The following is a 25,326-nucleotide window of genomic DNA, read 5'->3' on the forward strand; positions in this document are numbered from 1 at the left end:
GTGTTAGAAAAGAACAGCGAATATTTTAAGAATTTTATCTGAAATTTGCAAAATTTTCTCAAAATTGTAGAAAAATTCGATTCATTTTAAAATACTATATATTTATAAGTTCCGAAAAAAAATTTCACATACTTCGTTTAAATTACTTGAAATCACTTTAAGTTTTCAATTGATTTTGAATCTTTTCAAAACTTGTAAATATCTCTTAAAATTACTCAAATTTTTTCAACAAATAATAGGTGTTAAATTCTTATTTATACATAAAAATCCAACAATTTCACTTACAAATTAAACATTTTTGAAATGAACAATTAAAATTCTGACTTTAAAAGTACAAAATCTCTTCGAAATTCTAACGATTCAAAGCTTTCTAGGTCAAAAAAATCAGTTTCAAATTGTTTAGTTTTATACTATATATTTTGTTACAATTTACTCGCCCTGAATGAACAGTCAAATATTGCTTAAGTTTTTTGAATAATTTAGACTGAAACAATGTGTAAAATTTAATAAAAGCCTTTATTTACGAATATATTATCATTAAGTAAATTTTGTTTCTAAATACATTAAAAGATTTTCTAGTTGAGTTTTAAAATAGAAGACATAAATTTTGAATCTAAAAAATTAATTTTTTTAAACTAAAATTATGAATTTTTAACCAAATACTTTGTTGAATTCTCGACCCAAAAGATTAATTTTTATCTAAAAAACAACAATTTTCAACAATAATTATAATAGTTAAAATATTAGAAAAACAAATTTTCAATAAAAAAGAACGAATTTTCAACAAAATATTTGTTTTTTTTTTCATCCAAAAAATTATTTTGAACCAAAAATAGAAAAGTTAATTTTTCAATTAAAACAATCAATATTTAAAAAATGAATTCCTAATAAAAAAATTCAATTTTAAACCAAAAAGATAAATTTTCTACAAAAAAAAAACAGTTTCAATAAAATATATAAATTTCCAATTAAAAAAAGATAAATTTACAAACCAAAACTAGAATAGTTCAATTTGCAGTTGGAAAAGTAAATTTTAAAGAACAACAAAACGAGCTTTCAGACAAATGAATTAATTTTCAACTAAACAGATACGAATTTTTAGACAAAGAAATTAATTTTTAATCATAGTGATGAATTTTTTACCAAATAGTGCAATTTTTAACCCGAAATATGAACTTTCTATATAAAAAACGAGTTTTTAACTATATATTTTTTCAGCAAAGAAATAAATTTTTAACGAAAAATAGAATAGTTTAATTTTCTACAAAGTGCGGAACATTTTTTAACAAAAAAGATTACATATCTATCAAAAAAACTAAATTTTCTACAAAAAATGGAATAGTTAAAGCGAATTTTAAACTAAAATAATCATTCTTCAAATAAAAAAAATAATAATTTTTGATTAAATACATTAATTTTCAGCTAAAAAGATCAATTTTCTATTAAAAATAAAATACTTAAATTTTCAACTAAAAAAGAAACAAATTTTGAACAAAAAATAGTTATATTTTCAACCACCGAAATTAATTTTCACACAAAAAAAAGATAAATTTTCAAGTAAAAATAGAATAATTTAATTTTCAGTATAAACATTAATTATCAATCAAATAAAAGTTAATTTTTAACAAAATAGTATAATTTTCAACCAAGAAGAACAAATTTCTATCAAAAAAGATCAATTGTCGACACAAAATGGAACTGTTACATTTTCAGTTACAAAAATTAAATCTAAATAAGAAAAAACTAACTTTTTAAACAAAAAGATGAGTTTTCTGCCAAAATAGACGAATTTTTAGAAAAGTACATAATGTTCTCCCACAAATTCAAATTTTCAATAAAATACGGAAATTTTAAACCAAATATTTAAATCTGTAACTTAGGAAAAAAAATTGTTCACCAAGCATGTGCGATTTAAATTTTAAGTTCAAACAATAAATTAATTTTCAAGTAGAAAACGTAATTTTCAACAAAATAATCAAATTTTGAACAATTTTTCTGTGCAAATACCCACATTTCTTTTTAATTTGCAGGATTTTCTCAAAATTGTAGAAAAAAATCGATTCATTTTAAAATATATTCAGAAGTTCTAAAAAAAAAATTCGCGTACTGTCTTTAAATTTTTCGAAATCACTTCAAGTTTTTAATTAATTTCGAATCTTTTTAAAACTTGTAAATATCTCTTTAAAATTACTCAAATTTTTTCATAAAAATTTAGAACACTAGCCACACTGAAAAATGTTATTTTATTCATAGTTTTGTCATACCGACAATGGAGAGCAGCACCACCCAAATCCTCTGCTGAGACTTCTTCACCAGTGGAAGCCTTGACGAGAGGAGGCCCAGCTAAAAAAATAGTGCCCTGCTCTTTGACGATTACATTCTCGTCAGCCATTGCGGGCACGTAAGCTCCGCCTAGAATCAATTAAAACATTGGAAAACTTCGGATTTTATAGATTTTATTATATTTATTTAAATTTTATTTTATTAGATTTATCATAAAAAAATTATTGTTAAATTACATTAATTAATGAAACAGAATATTTAAATTGACGAATCTAAAGATGAACTTATTCTGAATTTGAAATTCAAAACCGAATAATTTATATTTCTAGGCCTTTGAACAGAAAAATAATTCACATTCATGAGAATACAAATTCAACAGATCGAAAAAGAAGCACTGCGCATTTATAAACTATTAAGATTTTCCATTCGAAATTGTACAGTATTTTAGCCATTGGAATTGCCTCATTTGTAATTTTTCAATATAAATTAATTTAAATTTTGAATTTTATAATTAAATTATTTAACCATTACAGGTCTCGGACTTACTTCGAAATAAAAAATAGTGTAAATAGTGTCAAAATAGTGTAACAAAAATTTTCAATTTCCGTTAAATTTCGGTTAAAACTTCATTTTTTGTTGAAAATTCAACTGTTCAGTAGAAAATTCATATTTTTGAATAAAAAGTTCAACAATTTAGCAGAAAATTTATGTATTTAGTTGAAAATTTGTATTTTTTTGTAGAAAATTTAACACCTTGGTTGAAAGTAAAATTACTTTACTTTTATCAGAATTTCTATTTATTTATCGCTGGCTTCACAGTCTTTCCCCTGTTTCTCATTTTCCATTTAAATTCGTACTGCATTTTTTTATTTAAATATCTTATTGTTTGGTTCAAATTTGAATTATTTTGTTGAAAAATCAACTATTTTCTTGTTCATTCACCTTTTTGGTTTGAAGAATCAACAATTTTACGTAATCAAATTTAAACTAACATCAGATCCACTTTTCAAATGGTTTCGTGGAAAATTGATGAAAGTTGTGGAAAATTCATCTTATTTGAAAAAAATTAATCTTCTTGGTAAAAAATTCAACTATTTGGTTAAAAATGTATATATTTGGTTGAAAACCCATCTTTTCTGGTAGAAAATTAGCCATGTTGATTGAAAAGGCAACTATTTGATTAAAAAATGATGTATTTTGTTGTGAATCCCATTTTTATAGAAAATAATTTCTCTTGGTTCAAAATTCATCTTTTTAGTTAAAAATTTAAGTATTTAGTTGCAATTTCAACTGTTCAGAATTCATCTGTTTAAGTAAAAAGTTCATCTTTTTGAGTAAAAGATGTAATTGTTCGGTTGAAAATAATTCTTGTTTGGTTGATCATTCAAATATTTTGTTGGAAATTCGTCCTTTTTTCTTCAATTGAACTGTTTTTTAATTTAAATGTGATTTTTTTTTGTTAAAATATAAACTATTTTATTTTTTTGTTGAAGATTCATCTTTGTAGGTTCAAAATTAAACGATTTGCCTGGAAGTTAAACTACCTTCTGTAAAGTTTAATTTTTGGTTGAAAATTCATAATTATAATTGAAAATTCGTTTTTTTTTTGTTGTTTCAAATTAGTTTTTTTAAACTGAAAACTTAACTGTTTGGTTCCAAATTTAATTGATTAGTTGTAAATTAATTTTTTTGTTGATAATTCATATTTTTGGGTTGAAAATTAAATTGTTTTATAGGAAATTCGTCTTCTTGGCTTGAAAATTCAACTATTTCGTACAGAATTAAACTATTTTGTAGAAAATTCGTTTTTTTTTTAATGAAAATTAATTCTCCTGAGTAGAATTTTTACTAATACCACATCCACTGTTCAAACTAATTACTTGAAAATTTATGTAAGTCGTTAAAAATTGTATTTTTCAACTTTTATTTTTTATTTCAAAATGTAACTATTTTGTTAAAAATTCATCTTTTATGGTAAAACCCCAATCCCCTTGGTGAAAAAATTTCCACTATTTGGTTAAATTGTATGAATTTTGTTGAGAATTCATTCTTTCTAGTAGAAAATTAACCTTTTTGTTTAGAACTTAAGTATTTAGTTAAAAATTCACATGTCATTGAAAGCTAATTTTTTGGCTTCAAAATTTAACATTTAGGCTGAAATTTTTATTCTTTATTGACTGAAAAACCTTTTTCTGTTGATAATTCATCTTTTTAAGGTAAAAATTCACCTCTTTTGGTAGAAAGTTCATCTTTTTTAGTTAAAAATGCAACTTTTTGATTGAAAATTAATCTTTTTTAGATGCTTTTTAAGCTATTTTGTTGAAAAATCGTCCTTTTTCGTTCAATTTAACTTTTTATTTAAAATGAAAATTTTTTCTTGGTTGAAATGTCAACTATTACATTTTTCGTTGAAGATTCATCTTTCTAGGTTTAAAAATTTACTTTTTGGTTAATTTTTTTCGTTGAAAATTCATCATTTTAAATAAAAACAGTTTTTGCTGTTGACAATTTGACTATTCTCTGAAAATTTCTGTTTTGATGGAAATTCCTAAATTATAAAATCCCCGAATGATAAAGTTCCCGAATAGTAAAATTCCTTAATTATAACTTTATCGAATAATAAAATTCTCGCAAAATTAAATATCCCAATAACAAAATTCTTGAATAATAAAACATCCGAATAATAAAATCCCCAAATAATATAATTCCCGACTGGGAAACTTCCAGAATCAAAATTTTTGAATAATAAAATATTTGAAAAATATCCAAATAATAAAATTCCCGAATAGTAAAATTTCTGAATTTTAAAGTGTCCGAATAATAAAATTCCCGAATTGAAAACTTCCGCAAAAAATTACATTTTTGCATAGTAAAATATCCAAATAATAAAATTCTTGCATAATAAAACGTAATATATTTAAATTTATATTTATAAATGTAATATAAATAGTAAAACTCCTGAATGATAAAATTCAAGAATTTCGAATTAAAAAATGTCTGCATCATAAAACTTTTGAACAGAATAATTCCTGAATTATACTTTTCCCAAATAATAAAATTTTCGAATAATAAAGTATCCAAATAATAAAATTCTTGCATAATAAAATATCTGCTTTTTTTATTTAAAATGAAAGTTTTTTCTTGGTTGAAATATCAACTATTACATTTTTTGTTGAAAATTCATCATTGGAGATTGAAAAATTAACTTCTTGATTAAAAGTTGAATTACTTTCTTAAAAGTTAATTTTTTTAGTTGAAGATTAATCATTTTCGATACAAATATTTGTATTGTTGAAAATTTGAGTATTCTGTTGAAATTTATTTTTAATCTTTTGCTTGAAAATTAATCATTTTTGGATAAAGGCCTTTTCCTTTATCTACTTCTTGGCGAAAAATTCATCTTTGTGGTTAAAATTTCTCTTTGCAGCTTGAAAATTCAAGAATTTGACATAAAATTCAACTATTTGCTACAAAATTAAACTGTTTTGTAGAAAAATGGTTATTTTTGGTATTAATGGAAATTTAACTGTTTTGTTAAAAGCTCATGTTTTCGGCTTAAAAACTAAGAGTTACGATTAAATCTTCTTCTTTATTAACTCAAAAATCTTTCTTGGTAGAAAATTTGTTTATTTTTTGTTTTTTTATTTCAAAATTCATTTCGTTTCGTAGAAAGTTAATCTTTTTTAGTTGAAAATGCAACTGTTTGATTGAAAATTAACCTTTTTTAAATTATGGCTAAACTATTTTGTTGAAAATTAGTCATTTTTCGTTCAGTTGAATTGTTTTTTTATTTTAAATGAAAAATTCATGATTTTAAACAAAAACATTTTTTGTATGAAAATATAATTATTCTGTTGAAGTTTTTTCTTTTTTTTTTGCTTGAAGATTCATCATTTTTAGATAAAACCTTTTTTTTATCATCTTCTTTGTGAAAAATTCATCTCCATGGTTGAAAATTCGCCTTTGGGCTTGAAAATTCAACAATTGGTCACTGTACAAAGGGCTAAGCCGTTTATATTCAATAAATAAATAAATTTGGCATAAAATTCAACTTTTTTTATTATTGAAAATTCAACTGTTTTGTTAAAAGCTCATCTTTTGGGCTTAAAAATCCAACAGTTTGAATAAGATTTTTTTTAACTGTTGAATTAAAAATCTTTTTTTGCAGAAAATTGTTTATTTTTATTTTTTTTACTTGGAACTTCATCTCTTTTGGTAGAAAGTTCATTTTTTTAAAGTTAAAAATGCAACTGCTTCATTGAAAATTCGTCCTTTCTGGTTCATTTTTAATGTTTCTTATTTAAAATGAAAATTTTTTCTTCATTGAAATATCAACTATTACATTTTTTTGAAGATTCATCTTTCGAGATTGTAAAATTCACTTCTTTGTTGAAAGTTTAATTACTTTCTAAAAAGTTAATTTTTTCAGTTGAAAATTCATCAATTTAGATAAAATAATTTTTTTTTTTTTGTTAAAAATTTAACTATTCTGTTTACCTTCTTCTGTGTGAAAAATATATCTTTAACGTTGAAAATTCTTCTTTTTAGCTTCAAAATACAAGAATTTGGCATAAAATTCAACTATTTTTTACAAAATTAAATTATTATGTAGAAAAATCGTTTTTTTTTTAATTATTATTATTGAAAACTCAATTGTTTTTATCAAAATTTATCTTTGCGGCTTAAATAACAAACGGCTTGGATTAAATTTTTTTCTTTATTGACTGAAAAATCTTTCTTTGTAGACTTTTTTTTTACTTGAAAATTCATCCCTTTTGATACAGAGTTCACATTTTTAGTTGAGAATGCCACTGTTCGATAGAAAAGTGAATATTTTTTAGTTACAAATGTAACTATTTGATTGAAAATTAATCTGTTTCTGTTGACGATTAAACTATTTTGTTGGAAGTTCGTCCTTTTTTGTTCATTTCAACTGTATTTGATTTAAAAATTAAATTTCTTGATGGTTCTTTATCTTCTCTTTGGTAAAAAATTCATCTTCGTGGTTGAAAATTCGTCTTTTTGGCTTGAAAATTCAACAAATTTGTATAAAATTCATCTATTTGCTACAAAATTAAACTGCTTCGTAGAAAAATGGTTCTTTTTATTATTATTGAAAATTCAACTATTTTTTTGAAAGCTCAACTTTTCGACTTAAGAATCCAACATTTTAGATGAATTTTTTTTCTTTATTGACTGAAAAATCTTTATTGGGAATAGTGTTCTACCATTTCGCCACCTGGTGCCCAAAACTAGAACTAGAGAGAGTAGGTACAATTTTCAAGTTGTTCATTAATTTTTGCATAAAAGTGTTTTTACAATAGTTTTGTAAAGTACAAAACAATGATTGAGTACTAAAAACAAATCTTCATAAAAAAACAAATAATTTTAGATAGAATTTCCAGACTATACAGTAAAAAACACATTTTTGTCTAATAGGTCAAAAAAAAATCATTATTTCACTATGATTTTTAGTTTAAATCAAATAAAGCAAATAAAAGTACTCAAAGTGGAACTCTTGAATTTCAAACTTTTAAAATAATTTACACATATAAAATGGAAGCTACTAACACTTTTAAACTGAACAATTTTTAATTAAATGCAGTTTAACTGCAAAATAAATTTTTCAACTTTGATAAATTGTAGAGTTCGAAGATTCAGATTCAGTTCTAAGTATATAATTCCACGTTATAATTTTCAATGCTCTAAAGTCTAAATTGAAGAATCAATCAATGAATTAAAATTTTTTCAAAATTATATCATTAAAAGCAATTTTAAGCCAGAAACGTTAAAAATTGAACAATTACATTTTTTATAAGCTGAACACTTCTTAAATTAAAAGTGAAATTATTTATATTTTCAATGGTTAAAAAAACCCTTCAAATGCTTCCAAAATTTTATTTGAAATCTTGAAAGAACTGCATGTTTTTTTTTTATTTTCAATTTTTTAAAATATTTTAAAAATTATTTCAGAACTTCTAAACATCCTTTAAATGAATCTTTTTTCCTCAATTTGTTTAATTCTGCCAAATTAAACAAATTACCTTTAAATCTTCCACATTCATTTTTGATAATTTTGTAAATCTTTCTAAATCTTTTTGAATAATCACTCAAAATTATCGTTTCAAAATAAAAATCATTATTAAATTACATAGAAAATGTTTTTTAATCTTCTGAAGCCATTTCAAGCTCTTAAAAATCTTTTTCATTTTTTGTTCGAAATCTGCTAAAATCTATATTTTGGCGATACACGTACATACATTGTTTAAATTATTTCCAACTTTAAATTGAATTTTTTAAAAACTTTTAAATATTTCTTCAACTTTCTTGAATTTTTAAAAAGAATAATATGTGTTCAATTGTTACTAATACATCGAAGTTCAACAATTTTACCTACAAATTTATTTTGTTTTAAATGGAACAATTAAAATGTAACGTTCAAAATATAATTTTTAATATTTAAATACAATTGCGGATTTTAAATAAATAGTCAGATATTTATCAATATTAAGCCATTCTTATTTTTTTTTAATTAAAAAATTTCAAATTGAATGGTTTAAAAATGGAATATTTTAGACTAAAATAACATTTGAAATTTAATAAAAGCCTTTGTTTATGAATATATTATGGTGAAGTAATTTTAAATTCACTTTAGTTTTAAAAATCATTATTAATTTATATTCACAGTTGATCAAGTGAAAACGTATTTTAAAAAAGGATGAAAATCACAGTTGGACAGATATTTCTGTAAAAAAATATTTTTCTTCACCTGATAAGACGTAAATTCCATCTACATCCCTTTGTTTGCGATAAAGCCTTACTTTTAGTATCCAACAAATACTTTAAACTCCACAACAAAAATTGCTAAAACACTTTTATGAAAAAATTAATATACAACTTTAAAATCGTACCTATTCTTTCAAGTTCAGATTTTTGTCGCCAGGTGGCGCAGAGCAGTTTAACCATTCTCAATAGAACATTTTATTTTATTTCAAAATTCATCTCTTTTAGTAGAAATTTGATATTTTTTGGATAAAAATGTATCCCGTTAAGCGGAAAATCGCGAAAAAAGGGTATTTAGTTAAATTTTTCGAAATAGTATCAAAATAGTGTCATGATTTAAAAAAAAAGGGTCAAATAGGGTAAATATTGTAGAAAATCAGAGACCTGCAGACATTTTTTGTTTTGTTACTAAAGACTAAAAATCAAACAAATTTCCCGATTCAGAGACCAATCGGCTTATGTTCCAGCTTTAAAAAATTAAAATATATTTTTTGTAATTAATAAGCTGTTCAAATTAAAAAAAAGAAAAAGAGTATTATTTATTTGACGAACCTGCAGTGCAACTGCCCATGACGACTGCAATTTGCGCGATTCCTGCGGCGCTCATGTTCGCCTGATTGTAAAAGATCCTCCCGAAGTGCGTTTTGTCCGGGAAGACATCTGCTTGTCGAGGCAAATTAGCTCCGCCGCTGTCAACCAGATACAAGCACGGCAGTCTATTTTGCTCGGCAATTTCTTGGGCACGCAAATGCTTCTTCACTGTCACGGGATAATAAGAGCCTCCTTTCACTGTCGCGTCGTTCGCTATTATCATGCATTCCTTTCTGCAAAAATACTAGTAAATAATGCAAATAGAAAATAATAAAATTAAAATAATATAAAATAAATAATAATCAAATTAAAATAACGGCAGTAGAGTAGCAGTTACGAGACAAAAAAAATGATAACATTATTCTGAGTAGTAGAATTTCTAAAATAGAAAAAATTAATAAATTTCCCCAATAATAAAATTCCCAAATTTGAAACTTTCCGAACATTAAAACTTTCCAATAAGTAAAAATCCTGAATTCTAAAATACCCGAAACTCGAAAAATAAGATTACCGAATAGTAACATTCCTTAATTATAACTTACCCCAAAAATAAAATACTCGCATAATAAAATTCTCACAAAATAAAATGTCTGAATAATAAAATTTCCAAATAATAACATTCCCGAAAAGAAAAATGACTGAATTATAAAATTTTCGAATGATAAAGTTCGCGAAAAGTAAAATTCCTGAATTATAAAATATCCGAATAATTATTCCTGAGTTATGAAATTCCCGAATCTCGAATAATAAAATTATCAAATAGAAAAATTCCTAAATTATAAAATTTCCTAATTATAAAGTTCCCGAATAGTAAAATTACTTAATTATAACTTTATTGAATAATACAATCCCCAAATAATACAATTCCCGAATTTGAAACTACCCGAAATATTAAATTTCCAAATAGTAAAATTTCTTAAACAGAAAATTCCCGAATCTCGAATAATAAAATTTCCGCATAATAAAGTTTCCGAACAGAAAAATTATTTTATTATAAAATTCCCGCATAATAAAATTTCCGAATAGAAAAATTTCTGAATTATAAAATTCCCGAATGATAAAGTTCCCGAATAGTAACATTCCTTAATTATAACTTACCCCAAAAATAAAATACTCGCATAATAAAATTCTCACAAAATAAAATGTCTGATTAATAAAAATCCCAAATAATAAAATTCACAAATAATAACATTCCCAAATTGGAAACTTCCCAAAAATAATTCTCGCATAATATAATATGCGAATAATAAAATCCCCAAATAATTAAATTCCCGATTTATATATTTCCCGAATAATAAAATATCCGAATAATAAAATTCCCAGATAGTGAAATTCCTAAAATATAAAATTCCCGAATCTCGAATAATAAAGTTCCCGAATAGTAAAATTTCTTAATTATACATTTTCCGAATACTAAAATGTCCGTACAATAATTTTTCCAAATAATAAAATTCCCGAATAGAAAAATTCCTGAATTATAAAATTTTCGAATGATAAAGTTCGCGAAAAGTAAAATTCCTGAATTTTAAAATACCCGAAAATAATTAATTCCTGAGTTATAAAATTCCCGAACCTCGAATAATAAAATTTTCAAATAGAAAAATTCCTAAATTATAAAATTCCCAAAAAGTAAAATTACTTAATTATAACTTTATTGAATAATACAATCCCCAAATAATAAAATTCCCGAATTTGAAACTACCCGAAAAATAAAATTTCCAAATAGTAAAATTTCTTAACTACAAAATTCCCGAATCTCAAACAATAAAACTTCCGCATAATAAAATTTCCGAATAGTAAAATTTCTGAATTATAAGATTCCCGAATGACAAAGTTCCCGAATAGTAACATTCCTTAAATATAACTTACCCCAAAAATAAAATACTCGCATAATAAAATTCTCACAAAATAAAATGTCTGAATAATAAATTTTCCAAATAATAAAATTCACAAATAATAACATTCCCAAATTGGAAACTTCCCAAAAATAATTCTCGCATAATAAAATATGCGAATAATAAAATCCCCAAATAATTAAATTCCCGATTTATATATTTCCCGAATAATAAAATTCCCAGATAGTGAAACTCCTAAAATATAAAATTCCCGAATCTCGAATAATAAAGTTCCCGAATAGTAAAATTTCTTAATTATACATTTCCCGAATATTAAAATGTACGTATAATAATTTTTCCAAATAATAAAATTCCCAAATAATAAAATTTCCGAATAGAAAAATTCCTGAATTATAAAGTTACCGAATGATAAAGTTCGTGAATTGTAAAATTTCTGAATTATAAAGTGTCCGATTAATAAAATTCCCAAATAATAAAATATCCCAATTGAAAACTTCCCGAAAAAATAAAATTCTCGAATGATTAAATATCCGAATAATAAAATTACGTAACAGAAAAATTCCTGAATTACAATACTATCCAATGATAATGTTTGCGAATTGTAAAATTCATGAAGAATACTTTTCCTAATTAATAAAATTTTTCGCACAATAAGATATCGAAATAATAAAATTCTTGCATAATAAAATAGCCGGGTAATAAAATTAACAAATAGAAAATTTCCTGAATTATAAACTTACGAATTATAAATTTCCGGAATAACAAAATTCCTGAATTATAAAATTCCCGAATAATAAAGCTCCCGAACAGTAAAATTCCCGAATAATGAAATTCTCGTATACTCAAATGTCCGAATAATTAAATTATCCAAAAAATAAAACTCACAAACAATTTTCGAATTGGAAACTTCCCGAAAAAAAATTTCGAATAATAAAATTCCCCAACAGAAAAATTCCTCAATTATAAAATTTTCGAATGATAAAGTTCGCGAATAATAAAATTCCTGAATAATAAAATATCGGAATAATTAATTCCTGAATTATGAAATTCCCGAATCTCGAATAATAAAATTAACCAATAGTAAAATTCCTAAATTATAAAACTCCCGAATGATAAAGTTCCCGAAAGTAAAATTATTTAATTATAACTTTATCGAATAATGAAATTCTCGCAAAATAAAATATCCCAAAAATAAAATTCCGGAATAGTAAAATTCCTCAATTGTACATTTCCCGATTAATAAAATATCGGAATAATACAATCCCCAAATAATATAATTCCCGAATTAGAAACTTCCCGAAAAAAATTCTTGATTAATAAGATATCCGAAAAATAAAACATAAAAATAATTAAATTACCGAATAGTAAAATTTTTGAATTATAAAATGTCCGAATAATAAAATTCCCAAACAATAAAATTTCCGAATCAGAAACTTCCCGAAAAAATAAAATTCTCGAATATTAAAATATCCGAATAATAAAATTTATAAACTGTAAAATTCCCGAATCTCGAATAATAAAACTTCCGCATAATAAAATTTCCGAACAGAAAAATTCTTTTATTATAAAATTCCCGAATGATAAAGTTTGTGAATTATAAAATTCCTGAATGATACTTTTCCCGATTATTAAAATTTTCGCAAAATATAATATTCAAATAATAAAATTCTTGTATAATAAAATTTCCAGACAGAAAAATTCCTGAATTATAAACTTACCGAATCATAAATTTCCCATACTGCAAAATTTCTGAATCATAGAATGTCCGAATAATAAAATTACCAAATAATTAAATTTCCGAATTGGAAACTTTCCGAAAATGTAAAATTCTCGAATAATAAAATTACCGACCAGCAAAATTCCTGAATCACAAAATTATCTAGTGATTAGTTAATAAAATTTCCGCATAACAACACATGCAAATAATAAAATTCTTGCATAATAAAATAGCGGAATTATAATATTACCAAATAGAAAAATTCCTGAGTTATAAACTTACCGAATGATAAATTTCTCGACTAGTAAAATTCCCGAATTACAAAATTTCCGAATGATAAGTTCCCAAAAAGAAAAATTCTCGAATAATAAAATATACAAATAATAACATTTCCGGGTATTAAAATTTCTGAATTATAAAATTTCCTAATGATAATGGTTCCCAAATAGTAAAATTCCTGAATTATAAAATTCCCGAATGATAAAGTTCGAGAATTGTAAATTTCCTGAATAATAATTTTCCAGATTAATAAAATTCTTGCATAACAAAATATCCAAATAATAAAATTTCCAAATAGAAAAATTCCTAAATTATAAACTTACTGAATAATAAATTTCCCGAATAGTAAAACTCCTGAATTAGAAAATTCCCGAATAATACAGTTAATTATGCAATTCACTAATAATAAAGTTCCCGAATAGAAAAATTTCTGAATTATACATTTTCCGAAAAATAACATTTCTGAATAGAAAAATTCCGGAATTATAAAATTTCCAAATGATAAATTCCCGAACAGAAAAACTGTCGAATAAAGAAATATACGAATAATAAAATTTCCGGATAGTAAAATTCCTGAATCACGAATAATAACATGACCGAAGAGTAAAGTTTCAGAATTATAAAATTCCCGAATGATAAAGTTCCCGAATAGAAAAATTCCTGAACTATACATTTTCCGAATGATAAAATTCACGAAAAATACAATTTCCGAACAGAAAAATTCCTGAATTATAAAATTTCCAAATGATAAATTCCCGAATAGAAAAACTCTCGAATAAAAAAATATACGAATAATAACATTTCCGGATAGCATAATTTCTGGATGCTAAAATTCCTGAATTACGAATAATAAAATTACCTAAAAGTAAAATTTCTAAATTGTAAAATTCCGGAATGATAAAGTTCCCGAATAGTAAAATTCCTTAATTATACATTCCGTAAAAAATAAAATTCTCACATAATAAAATATCCAAACAATTATATTCAGAAATAATAAAATTCCTGAATTCGAAACTTCCCGGAAAATAAAATTCTCGAATACTATAATATCCGAATAGTAAGATTCCTGAATTATAAAATTCCCAAAAAATAAAATTCTCGCATAATATCTAAAAAAAAAATTCTCAAATAGTAGAATTCCTGAATTATACATTTTTCGAAAAATAAAATTCTCACGTAATAAAATATCAGAATAATAAGATTGCCGAATATTAAAATTCCGGAATTATAAATTTCTCAAATAATTAAATTCTCGAATAGTAAAATTCTTGAATTATAAAATTCCCGAATCTCGAATAATAAAACTTCCGAATAGTAAAATTCCTGAATTACTCGCTATAAACATACAAAACTTTTGAAAATATATACTTTGAAACGTTCTTTTAGTAAACAATAATATCTTGTGAAATTCAGAACTATACAAGAAAATCTGACACTACTTAAAATATTAAATATTTTCTTTTCAAACTGAATAACTGACCTTTTCACTATATTGTACGACTGAAATATAAACTTTTAACAATAAATTTGTTTAAGAAAAATCTATTTTTTATATATTAAGTCGCCCTTGAATTTATGCTGAAGGCGAAAGCAAGCCATGCCCAAAACAGGTCTTATATTCAGAGTTAAGTGTATATTAATAAACCTCTTTTTTTAAACAGCATTAATGTTTATAGAAGAATTAAACAAAATTACCCTTCTACTCTTCCTATCCCAGTAATAATTCCTGCTGCAGGCACATCCTCCTTTCCGTACAATTGAAAGCTAGCTAGTTGCGAAAATTCAAGAAAAGGTGAGTTTTTGTCGATAAGAGTGTTTATTCTGTCGCGGGGCAGAAGTTTTCCTTTGCTTGTGTGTCTTTCTCTCGCTTTCCGACCACCGCCTTCCACGATTTTCTCGGTTATAGACTTTAATTGATCAACTAGGACCTTCATTTGTGCATAATTTTCCTGTTAAAATAAGTGCCTTCAATTATTTAGTGCCTAAGGTGAAAAATAGAAATGGCCTGTAAATTAGAATTGGCTTTAAATTAGAATTATAGAGACCGCAGCGCGAAAGCAGTTCAAAATAGGGGAAATATTAAACATTTAGTTTTAGATCAATCTGTAAATGATTTTAAATTAATTTTATCGTCTGTCATTGAAGATTTTATTTTTAAAAACTGGATATAAATAGGTCGTTGGAAATCCATACACGGCGATATTAAAAAAGTAGGAAGAAAAATTTGAGACTGCTGCCCAATGAGGAATTTTAATTGTAAAAATATATTTCTAACAGAAAAAATTTAAATTGTAAATAATAAGAACTTCATAAAATTTATTTCAGAATATTTTTTTATGTTTGATAAAAGATAACATTAATTGTATAAATATATTTTAATATTAGGAATTTTTTTGTTTTTAACAAATAGGTAGCACCCTATAATTTGTAAACCTTTTCATACTTTCAAAAAGATGAGAAAAATGAAATTATAGACAAAAACTGAATTATTATTTAAACTTTGATTTTATAGCAACTTATTTTTTCTTGCAGGATTTGAAAAAACTTTAAAACATTTCAAAAGATAATTCGAAGTTTTAAAAACTTTGTAACAATTTTTCAATCATTTGAACATGGTAAATGTTTTCTAACATTTTTTTAAAATATAGATTTTTTACGATTTTGACAGGTTTGGAGATGATACAATTTTTTTTACAATTTCAGCGAATGGTTGAACTGATTTTATATTTCGAAAAAATAATTTTAAGAAAATATTATAAAATATTTCAAATTGTTTCGTAAAATTTCGGAAAAGAATTGATGTATTTTTAGTTTTGAAAGATTAATAAACTTTAGAAAAAAATCGAATAAGCTTGAGAAATATTTAGAAGTTTTAAAATGATACAAAAAATAACGTTAACTCTGAAACTATTTAAAGAAATTTGAAATAAAATGTATACCATTGAAGGTTAATTACAAAAAATTAAGAAGCTTTTTAAGAATTTTGAAATCTTTTAAGACAATAACAAAAATGTCTTGAGATTCCTCGGAATTTGTTAGATGATTTTTTATGTTAAAAAAATTATTTTAAGACAATATTAAAAAAATGTATAACCTGAAATCGGTATTTATTAGAGAATCATTCGATTTAAAAGAGGATTTATTTTTCACAATTTTCAGTTATGTTTGTGTTTCACAACGAAAATTGGTATTTTTAAATAAAAGACAAAAACAGATTTAGAATATGGTGACAATTTTCGATTATGTTAACCTTTTCCGTCAAAAAGATGGACTTTCAACAGTTTAAAATGATAGAAAATTGAAAATAGAAGACAATTTTTAATGATATTTTTAACTGTTGCGAACAAAAGAAAAAATAGATTTTTTATTAAAAAACAAGTGTTAAAATATAATACTTACATAATTTTACATGAGATTTTAATAAACAAACATTTTATTCCATAAAAGAAAAATTTAAAAAGTAGATTTTTACGAAAGTGAGTCGTTATTGTCTTTCGTCTAAAATAGCTATTGTTAATAAAAAATAATTATATTTCAAAGAGTGTTGATAATATTTGTACAATAATAGGGTATGTCAACGGTTTTTATAGTAAAAATCGGTATTTTTGAAGAAAAATCATTTGAAATACTTTAAACTGTTTTTGTTTAACATAATAAAATTTAGAAGCTTGAACAATTTCCGACGATATTAGTCATTTTTGTGGGAAATTTACTTTTTTATTAAAAAATCATTAGATTTCAAAGGATAATTACAATGTTCAGCACTTTTAACTTACATTGGGAGTTTTTTTTTAAAAGAGAATTGGTATTTTTTAACAAAAATCTTCATAATTTGAAAAAGATTTAGAATCTTGTAACAATTTTGGATTATGTTTGTGTTTTTTGTCGAGAAAACTAAAATGTGAATTAATTTCAATTTTTATTGAATTTTTAACTTTTAAATTCAGCTTTTAATTTTCCATTTTGAACTGTTGTGAACTGAAGAAAAAATCTAATTTTTTATTAAAATCAAGTATTAAAAATTTAGTTTTTACATAATTTTACATGAGATTTTAATAAATAAACATTTCAATCCATAAAATAAAATTTGAAAAAGTCGATTTTTTACAAAAATGAGTCCAATTAAGAAATTATCAGAAGGGAATGTCAATTTATGAAATTTAAAAAAAAACACTTAATTTTTAATGTATCGCCGTGTTAAAAAAAAACGTTAGTTTAAAAGAAGATTTTGCAATCTTAAAAAATTTTGTGTTACGTTGTGTTACTGTTTTTTTTTCTAAAATTGCTATTTTTAACAAAAAATAATTATATTTTAAATAATATTGTCCATAATTGTACAATAATAGGGTATGTAAACGGTGTTGATTGAAACTGTTATTTTTTCAGAAAAGTCATTAGAAAAGGATCATTACAATTTCCACTACTTTTAATATACATTAGGGTTTTTTAAAACGAAAAAATGGTATTTTTAAACAAAAATCATCACTATTTGAAAAATATTTAGTATGTTGTAACAATTTAGGATTATGTTAGTGTTTTTCATCGAAAAAAATGTTTAAATTTCATTGAATTTCATTAAATTTAATTGAAGAATATTGACAATTGAAGAAAATTTAATTTTCAACATTTAAAAACTGAAAAAAATTGAAAACATGAAACCATTTTTATTGAATTTATAACTGTTCCAAAATCAGCTTTCAATTTTTTTGAAATTTTCAACAGTTCTGAACTTAACTTTTGAAAATTTAGCTTTTAGCAATTAAGCTGTTGATAAATAATGAAAATTGAAAATTCCATTTTTAACTATTAGGAACTAAAGGAAAAATCTAATTTTGTTTCAAAAACAAGTGTAAAAATGTAGTATTTAAATGATTTTACCCGAAATTTTTATTAAATAAGCATTTCAATCAATAAAATAAAATTTGAAAAGTCGATTTTTTACAAAAATGAGTCAAATAATAAATTCTGAGTAGGCAAATTTTTTGCCTAAACTTGCTATTGTTGAACAAAAATAAGATTTTAAAGAATATGAATAATATTTGCGGAATAATAGGGACAAATTGGTTATTTTAAACAAAAATCATTTGACTTCGACTTGAAAAGTTAAACATAGTTTTTATCAAATTTAGGTTATGTTCTTGTTTTTCGTCGGGAATTCGTATAACAAAATGCACCGGTTTGATTCTGATATACATTTTTAACAACTATAAAAATATTGTATTACTATTTTATATTTTTATTTTAAAATTGCAAGAGGAAAGAAAATAAATATTTAAAAATTGTTATTTTTGTTTTTAAATTTATAATCAACTGGTCATAGTGAATTGCAGTTTTGAATTGTTTCATGCTTCATTGGTATTCTTTTTTTTTTATTTTATAACAAATCTCTAAAAAAATAAGTTCAATAATGAATCAAATAATAATAAAAACAATGTACACGTGTCAATTCAAGAAAATTCATATATATTGTAGAACCTAACCTGATACGTGGCTGAATTGACATCTTGTGGAGTACCGATAACTGGAGCTTTATGATATTTTCTCTTAATAGTCCTTGGGTTATTAACAATGCATTTAACATAACGTAAATTTCGTAACATGATTATTTAAAAAATCTAAAAAAGTAAATTAAACCAATATCTTTCATTAAACCAATAACACACCACAGAACACTAAAAAAACTGAAAAAACACTGCACATTAGAGTTCTGAGCCGATTATATTATTTTAAGAACGGTAACAAGAATGAGAATATTACCGTGAAATACATTCTTTGAGAATTTACCACGGAATTTACCAGAGTTTTCGTTAACTTTGAACGATTTTAAAATGTTAAAAACATATTCTAAGCAACTAAGTACATAATAAGCACCCGGTCCAGTATTGGAAACGAAAAACACTTCCAGGAAAGTTTTCTATTAATCGTGCCAGATTAACCTTCATGCAGACTATAGGTTATGTCTGTGCTGCACCTGCTAAAACTGTAACAATTTTTAGTTTTATATTATTTTAATTATAGTGAGATAGGTTTTTATACACAACATATTTTATATTTTCAGGTCAAAAAATCGATCAATTTTTCAAAAAAGCAAAATCATAAATAAACAAATACTTAAGTTTTTGTGAACATAAGAAATCTTTATGAAATTTTGTAATCATTTGAAATCTTTGTGCATTTTTTAGTCTTTTAAAATATTTAACATCTGTGCGAAATATTTAATTTTTGGTAGAATCTTGCAAATGTATTGAAACTTTTGAAATTGTTTAAAACCTTTGAAATGTTCAGAAATCTTTGATGTCTTTTGAAATTATTTAAATCTTGAAATCATTTTAAATATTTTGAAATCCTTGTCAATTCTTTGAAATACTCGACAAATCTTTCCTACATCTTTTGTATTTATTTGAAATATTTGCAACTTTTAAATATTTTGTATTTTAGCGTACTGTGCCCATTTTTAAATCTTAAAAATTCTTTTACTCTTTTGACATCTCTATCAAATTTCGATGAAATCTTTTATATTAATTAAAATATTTGGAATCATCTAAAGAAATTGAAATCATTTTAAATCTTCGAAATCTTCTTTAAAAAAAAGTAAAATTGTTTTGAAATATCTAAATTTTTGAATTTGAAATCCTAATGAAATTTGTCTGAAATCTTTTTTATTTATTTGAAATTATCAGAATATTTGAAATCTTTTAAAATTTGGGTAAAATATTTGAAATCTTTCTTTTATCCTTGTTCGTAAAATTTGTCTTGCTCGCTTGAATCCATTGAAATCTTTTGATGTATGTAATCTAAAATTTATTGAAACCTTTTGAAATTGTTTAAAATCCTTGAAATCTGTTGAAATGTTTTTTTTTGTAATCTTTGAAATTCTTGAAATCATCTGAAATCTTTATGAATTCTTTGAAATATTTTTGAAATCTTTTGTATTAATTTGAAATCATTACAATATTTCAAATTTTCTCAAAAAATTGAAATCATTGCAAATCCTTGAAAAGTTCTGAAATTTTAGAAATCTGATTTACCATTTTAAAAAATTTTTTAAACCTTGAAATTGTCTTGAAAGTTTTTAAATATTTGAAAAATCTTTTAAATTCTAGTAAAATCTTCAAAAAAATTGTGAAATCGTTTAAAATGTTTTGAAATCTTTGAAATCTGGTGTACTGTATCCTTTTTAAAATCTTTTAAATTCTTGTATTCTTTTGACATCTCTATAAGTTTTGGATTAAATTTTTTGTATTTATTTAAAATTATTAAGATATTTGAAATCTTCTAAAAAAAATTGAAATCATTGCAAATCATTGAAATGTTCTGAAATCTTTTAAATCTGGTGTACTGTATCCTTTTTGAAATTTTTGAATTTGAAATCTTAATCAAATTTGTATGAAATATTTTTTATTCATTGGAAATAATTAATATATTTGAATTCTTTGTGAAAGCTTTTAAAATTTCTGTCAAATCTTTGGATTCCTTGAAATCTTTGCGAAATGTTGTGAAATATTTGTGAAATCTTTCTTTAATTTTTGCTCGTAAAATTTGTCTTGCTCGTTTGAATCCATTGAAATCTTTGTATATAATCTACAATTTATCGAAACCTTTTGAAATTGTTTAAAAACCTTAAAATCTGTTGCAATATGTTCTTTTTGAGATCTTAAAAATTCTTGAAGTGTTTTGAAATCTTTTTTAATTTTTAAAAATATTTGTGAAATCTTTTATGTTCATTTGAAATCATTAAAATAATTGAAATCTTCTCAAAAAAAATGAAATCATTGCAAATCTTTGAAATCTGGTGTACTGTATCCTTTTTAAGATTTTTAAATTTCAAATCTTAATTAAATTCGAATGAAATCTTTTAAATCTTTTAAAATTTTTGTAAAATCTTTGAAATCCTTCAAATCTTTGCGAAATGTTTTGAAATCTTTTTTTTATTCTTGTTCGTGTAATATTTTTTGCTTGTTTGAATTCACTGACATATTTTGATATCTTTTAAATATTATCGAAACTTTTTGAAATTGTTTAACATTTTTTAAATCTGTTGTCATATACTCTTTTTGAAATCTTAAAAATTCTTGAAATCCTTATAAATTCTTTGAAATATTCGTAAAATCTTTTGTATTCATTTCAAATCATTAAAATATTTGAAATCTTTATGAAATATTTTGAAGTTTTCTAAAATTTTTTGAAATCGTTAACACAATTTTTAAATCTTTGACATCTGGTGTACTTTACGCTTTAAAAATTTTTTTTAATCTTTGTGAAATTTTTGAAATATTATTTACACGCCTTTTTAAATCTTTGAAATCTATGAAATCTTTCTGAAATGTTAAAAATCCTTTTAAATAATATAAAAGCTTTCAAGTATTATGAATTATTTTTTAACGTTTTGAAATCTCGTGTAATCTCGTGTAATCGTTTAAGCATCAGATTAAAAGAAAAACATTTGGTTAATATGTAGAAATAAAATAAATTTTAGAGCCTAAAGCTACGATTAAAATAACATTTTTATAAATAAATAACAGAATGAGTATTTAATAGATTTAAAAAAATGTTTGAAGAAGTATTTCGCTCAGTATTTCATAATTATTTAATGGTAGTATTTATTAGGTAAAGTGAGGTAATTTAAATCTGAGGTTAGAAATTAAGTCCAACCAGTCTAAAGTCTAAGGGACCGTACTTAAATTGCCTAAAAAAAATTTTTAGTTTCCAAAAATGTTTGACTAGTTATTGCTAGTAGAATTAGACGAATTTTCTCTATAAAAATTGAATTTTGAATTTAAAAACCATGAAATTCTAAACCAAGAAAATTATTTTTTTACTAAAAAAAGGAAAATTTTTTAACTAAATGAGATCAATCTTTAAAAAATGGAACAGTTACATTTTAAGTTGGAAAATTAATTTTTAATACTATATATTCTTTTTGACTAAACAGTTATATTTTCAACCAAAAATAGAAACCTTCAATCAAAAAAGTACATTTTTAACAATGTAGTTTAAGTTTTACACAATTAGTTAAATTTTCAATTAAAAATGATTATTTCCTAACAAAATAGATGAATATTAAACTAAATATGTCAATCTTTAAAAAAAATGATTTCTTAACAAAGTGGTGAAACCAAATCTTTCAAACAAAATAGTTGAATATTCAAGTAAAGAAAAATATTTTTTTAAACAAAGAATTGCGTTTTAATACAAAAAAAAAGTTTTTACGAAAACAGATGAATTTTTAAACTAAAGAGATAAATTTTCAAAAAGATAGTTGCTTTTTCTGTTGATAAAGATTTAATTAGACTTTTCACGATCAAAATATTAATTTTTAAACAAGAAATAGGTTTCTACTTAAAAAATTGCATTTTCAATCCAAAAGACGAATTTTTAACCAAAAAGGATTAAAACTCAAAACGAAAGAAAATAATTAAATTTTTATCCAAAGAAGATGAAAATTGTACTAAAACAGATGAATTTTTAAATTAAAAAGACAAATTTTCATCAAAAAGAGTTGAATTTCCATCCAAAAGATTTAAGTTGACTTTCCAACACAAAAATAGGAATTTCAAACAGAAAGTGTATATTTTTGGAAATAGTTTAATTTTCAAAAAAACAGTTGAATTTTTTCCGAAAAAGATGCAATATTTATAATGAAAAAAACGAACTTTTAAATCAAAAATACAAACTTTCAGAAAAGGTTTCATACAAAAAGATTTTCGTTGATTTATCAACAACAAAAAATGAATTTTAAACTAAAGTTTACTGTTCTACGAAAATAGCTGAATTCGTAACCCAAAAAGACGATTTTTTAACAAAACAGTTGAATTTGCCAACAAATGAATGTTTTTTTTTTTTTTTTAAGAAAATTGTTAAACTTAGAACCAAATAATAAAATGTATAACTAAAAAGATAATCTTTTTCCATATTGTACATTTCTGAATATGCCTAAGCTAGTAAATAATGTATATTGAACAATTTATATAACCTAAACAATTAAAATATTGTTAAAAATCATAAATTACTTTGAATTCTGCCATTAGGACCGCAACGCTCCCTCGTGGACAAAAATGTAACTGTTATTTAGAATATAGTAAAAATCTGACCAAAAATTATTAAATGATTCTAAAAGATACGAACATCAATTAAAAAAATCAGAAAATTCTAAAACTTGAAATGACATTATTTTTTAGATAATACAATATTAATAAATATTCAATTAAAATTTCAATAAAAAATTATTCAATCTTGAAAACTTTCAGTTAAAAATTATATAAAATTTCACGATACAACTTTGAAATATGGTGAATAACTAGAAAATAAACATGCGCCCGATTGTTTCTCTTCTGCAATTTTTCAAGTCAAACATAAAATCACTACCAAATTTTAGTAATTCATAGGATTAATTATCATGAATAATAGAAAAAGAAGAAAAATAGTTTTTATAATTGATGAAAATTGATGCCTCAACTTCAGAATTTATATATAAATAATATTTTTTATATACAAAATGCCAACATATAACTTAAAATTGTTTTAAAAATCATGATTTTTTTTTAATCTAACAATTTGTTGTTTAAAAATACCGAGTTCAGGTAAAACACACTAAAATAACCTAAAATTATTGAAAAAAATAGTAAATATTCTTTAAAATCTAAGAATATTTTATTAAAAATACTAATCATTTCCGATAAAAAACGGTAACGTAATAGAATAGTGGTAAAAGATTCATTGCTCTTTAAAATCTAATTACGATTCTTTAAAATAACCGGATTATTCTTGTAAAAAGCATTAATATAACCTGAATATCTTTTAAAAAAATTGAAAATTGAACTATAATTACTTTCTTGTTAAAACACTAATTTTTTTGAATAACACTAACATAACCTAAAATTGTTTTTAAAAAAACTTTTGTTTAGTTGTTTAAAATTAAATATATAAATCTCCAACAAAAAACACTAGCATAATTCAAATTGTTGCAAAATATAAATCTTGTTCAATGTAGAATTATTTTTGTTTGAAAATATCAATTTCTGGTTTAAAACGCTAACACTCCTAAAAATATGTGGATTTCTGTCGAAAAACAGAAATGACAATCCAATTTTTTTTTTGTAATGTTCCACATTTTGGTAGAATTATTCTTAATTATTTTTTGTACGAATTTTCGTTGTAAAACGCTAACGTAAAATAAAATTCTGAAGAATGTATGAACCTTTAAAATAACCTGTTTCCTGTGGGTAATATTAACTTGAATAGCTTCCATGCACCATAACCTAAAATAGTCGCATTTTTTTTATCTTTCTTTAAATTGGAAAAAAATTGAAAATATAAATTTCCAATAAATAAAATTGACGTTCATCAAAAATTGTTAAAGATTTTAAATCTTGTGCAAATTATGTTTTTTATTTTTTTAAATCTTGAATAACTGTTATACAAAATAACCTAAGTGTCGGAATTTTTCAAATGTTGCTTGAAATTGATACAATTTAATATGTATATCAATTTTCAACGAACAACCTTGACGTTTATCAAAAATCGTTAAATAATTTTAAATAATGTTCAAATTATGATTTTTTTTAAATACTAATTTTGTGTTTGAAATCCGAACATAACCTAGGAATGTTAAAATACGTGGATCTTCTTGGACACTTTTTTTTTAATTAAAAATTCCAATTTTCCGATTAAAAACTCTAAGATAAACCAAAAATATTAAAAGGTTCTAAATCTTGCTCAAATATTATTATTAATGATTTTTTAACTAATTTTTGGTGTAAGACGTTAACGAAAAATAAAGTTTTCAAAAACTTATGAACCTTTACATTTCTTATTTAA

The 25,326-nt window shown here is 23.3% G+C and overlaps 1 protein-coding gene across 1 annotated transcript in view; it reads right to left on the minus strand.

Moving 5' to 3' along the window:
• Window positions 1-19,324, minus strand: part of LOC117172938 (methylcrotonoyl-CoA carboxylase beta chain, mitochondrial) — a 38,877-nt gene extending 19,553 nt beyond the window's left edge. Inside the window, exons 1-4 of the mRNA XM_033361282.1 lie at window positions 18,990-19,324; window positions 15,205-15,458; window positions 9,619-9,890; window positions 2,265-2,412 (exon numbers count right to left, since the gene is read on the minus strand). Coding sequence (XP_033217173.1) covers window positions 2,265-2,412; window positions 9,619-9,890; window positions 15,205-15,458; window positions 18,990-19,109 — 794 coding nt within the window. The 5' untranslated portion in view covers window positions 19,110-19,324. The remainder of the gene's footprint in view (window positions 1-2,264; window positions 2,413-9,618; window positions 9,891-15,204; window positions 15,459-18,989) is intronic.
• Window positions 19,325-25,326: the final 6,002 nt, after the last annotated feature.

The sequence above is a fragment of the Belonocnema kinseyi genome, chromosome 1, assembly GCF_010883055.1.
Source record: "Belonocnema kinseyi isolate 2016_QV_RU_SX_M_011 chromosome 1, B_treatae_v1, whole genome shotgun sequence".
Lineage (NCBI taxonomy): Eukaryota > Metazoa > Arthropoda > Insecta > Hymenoptera > Cynipidae > Belonocnema > Belonocnema kinseyi.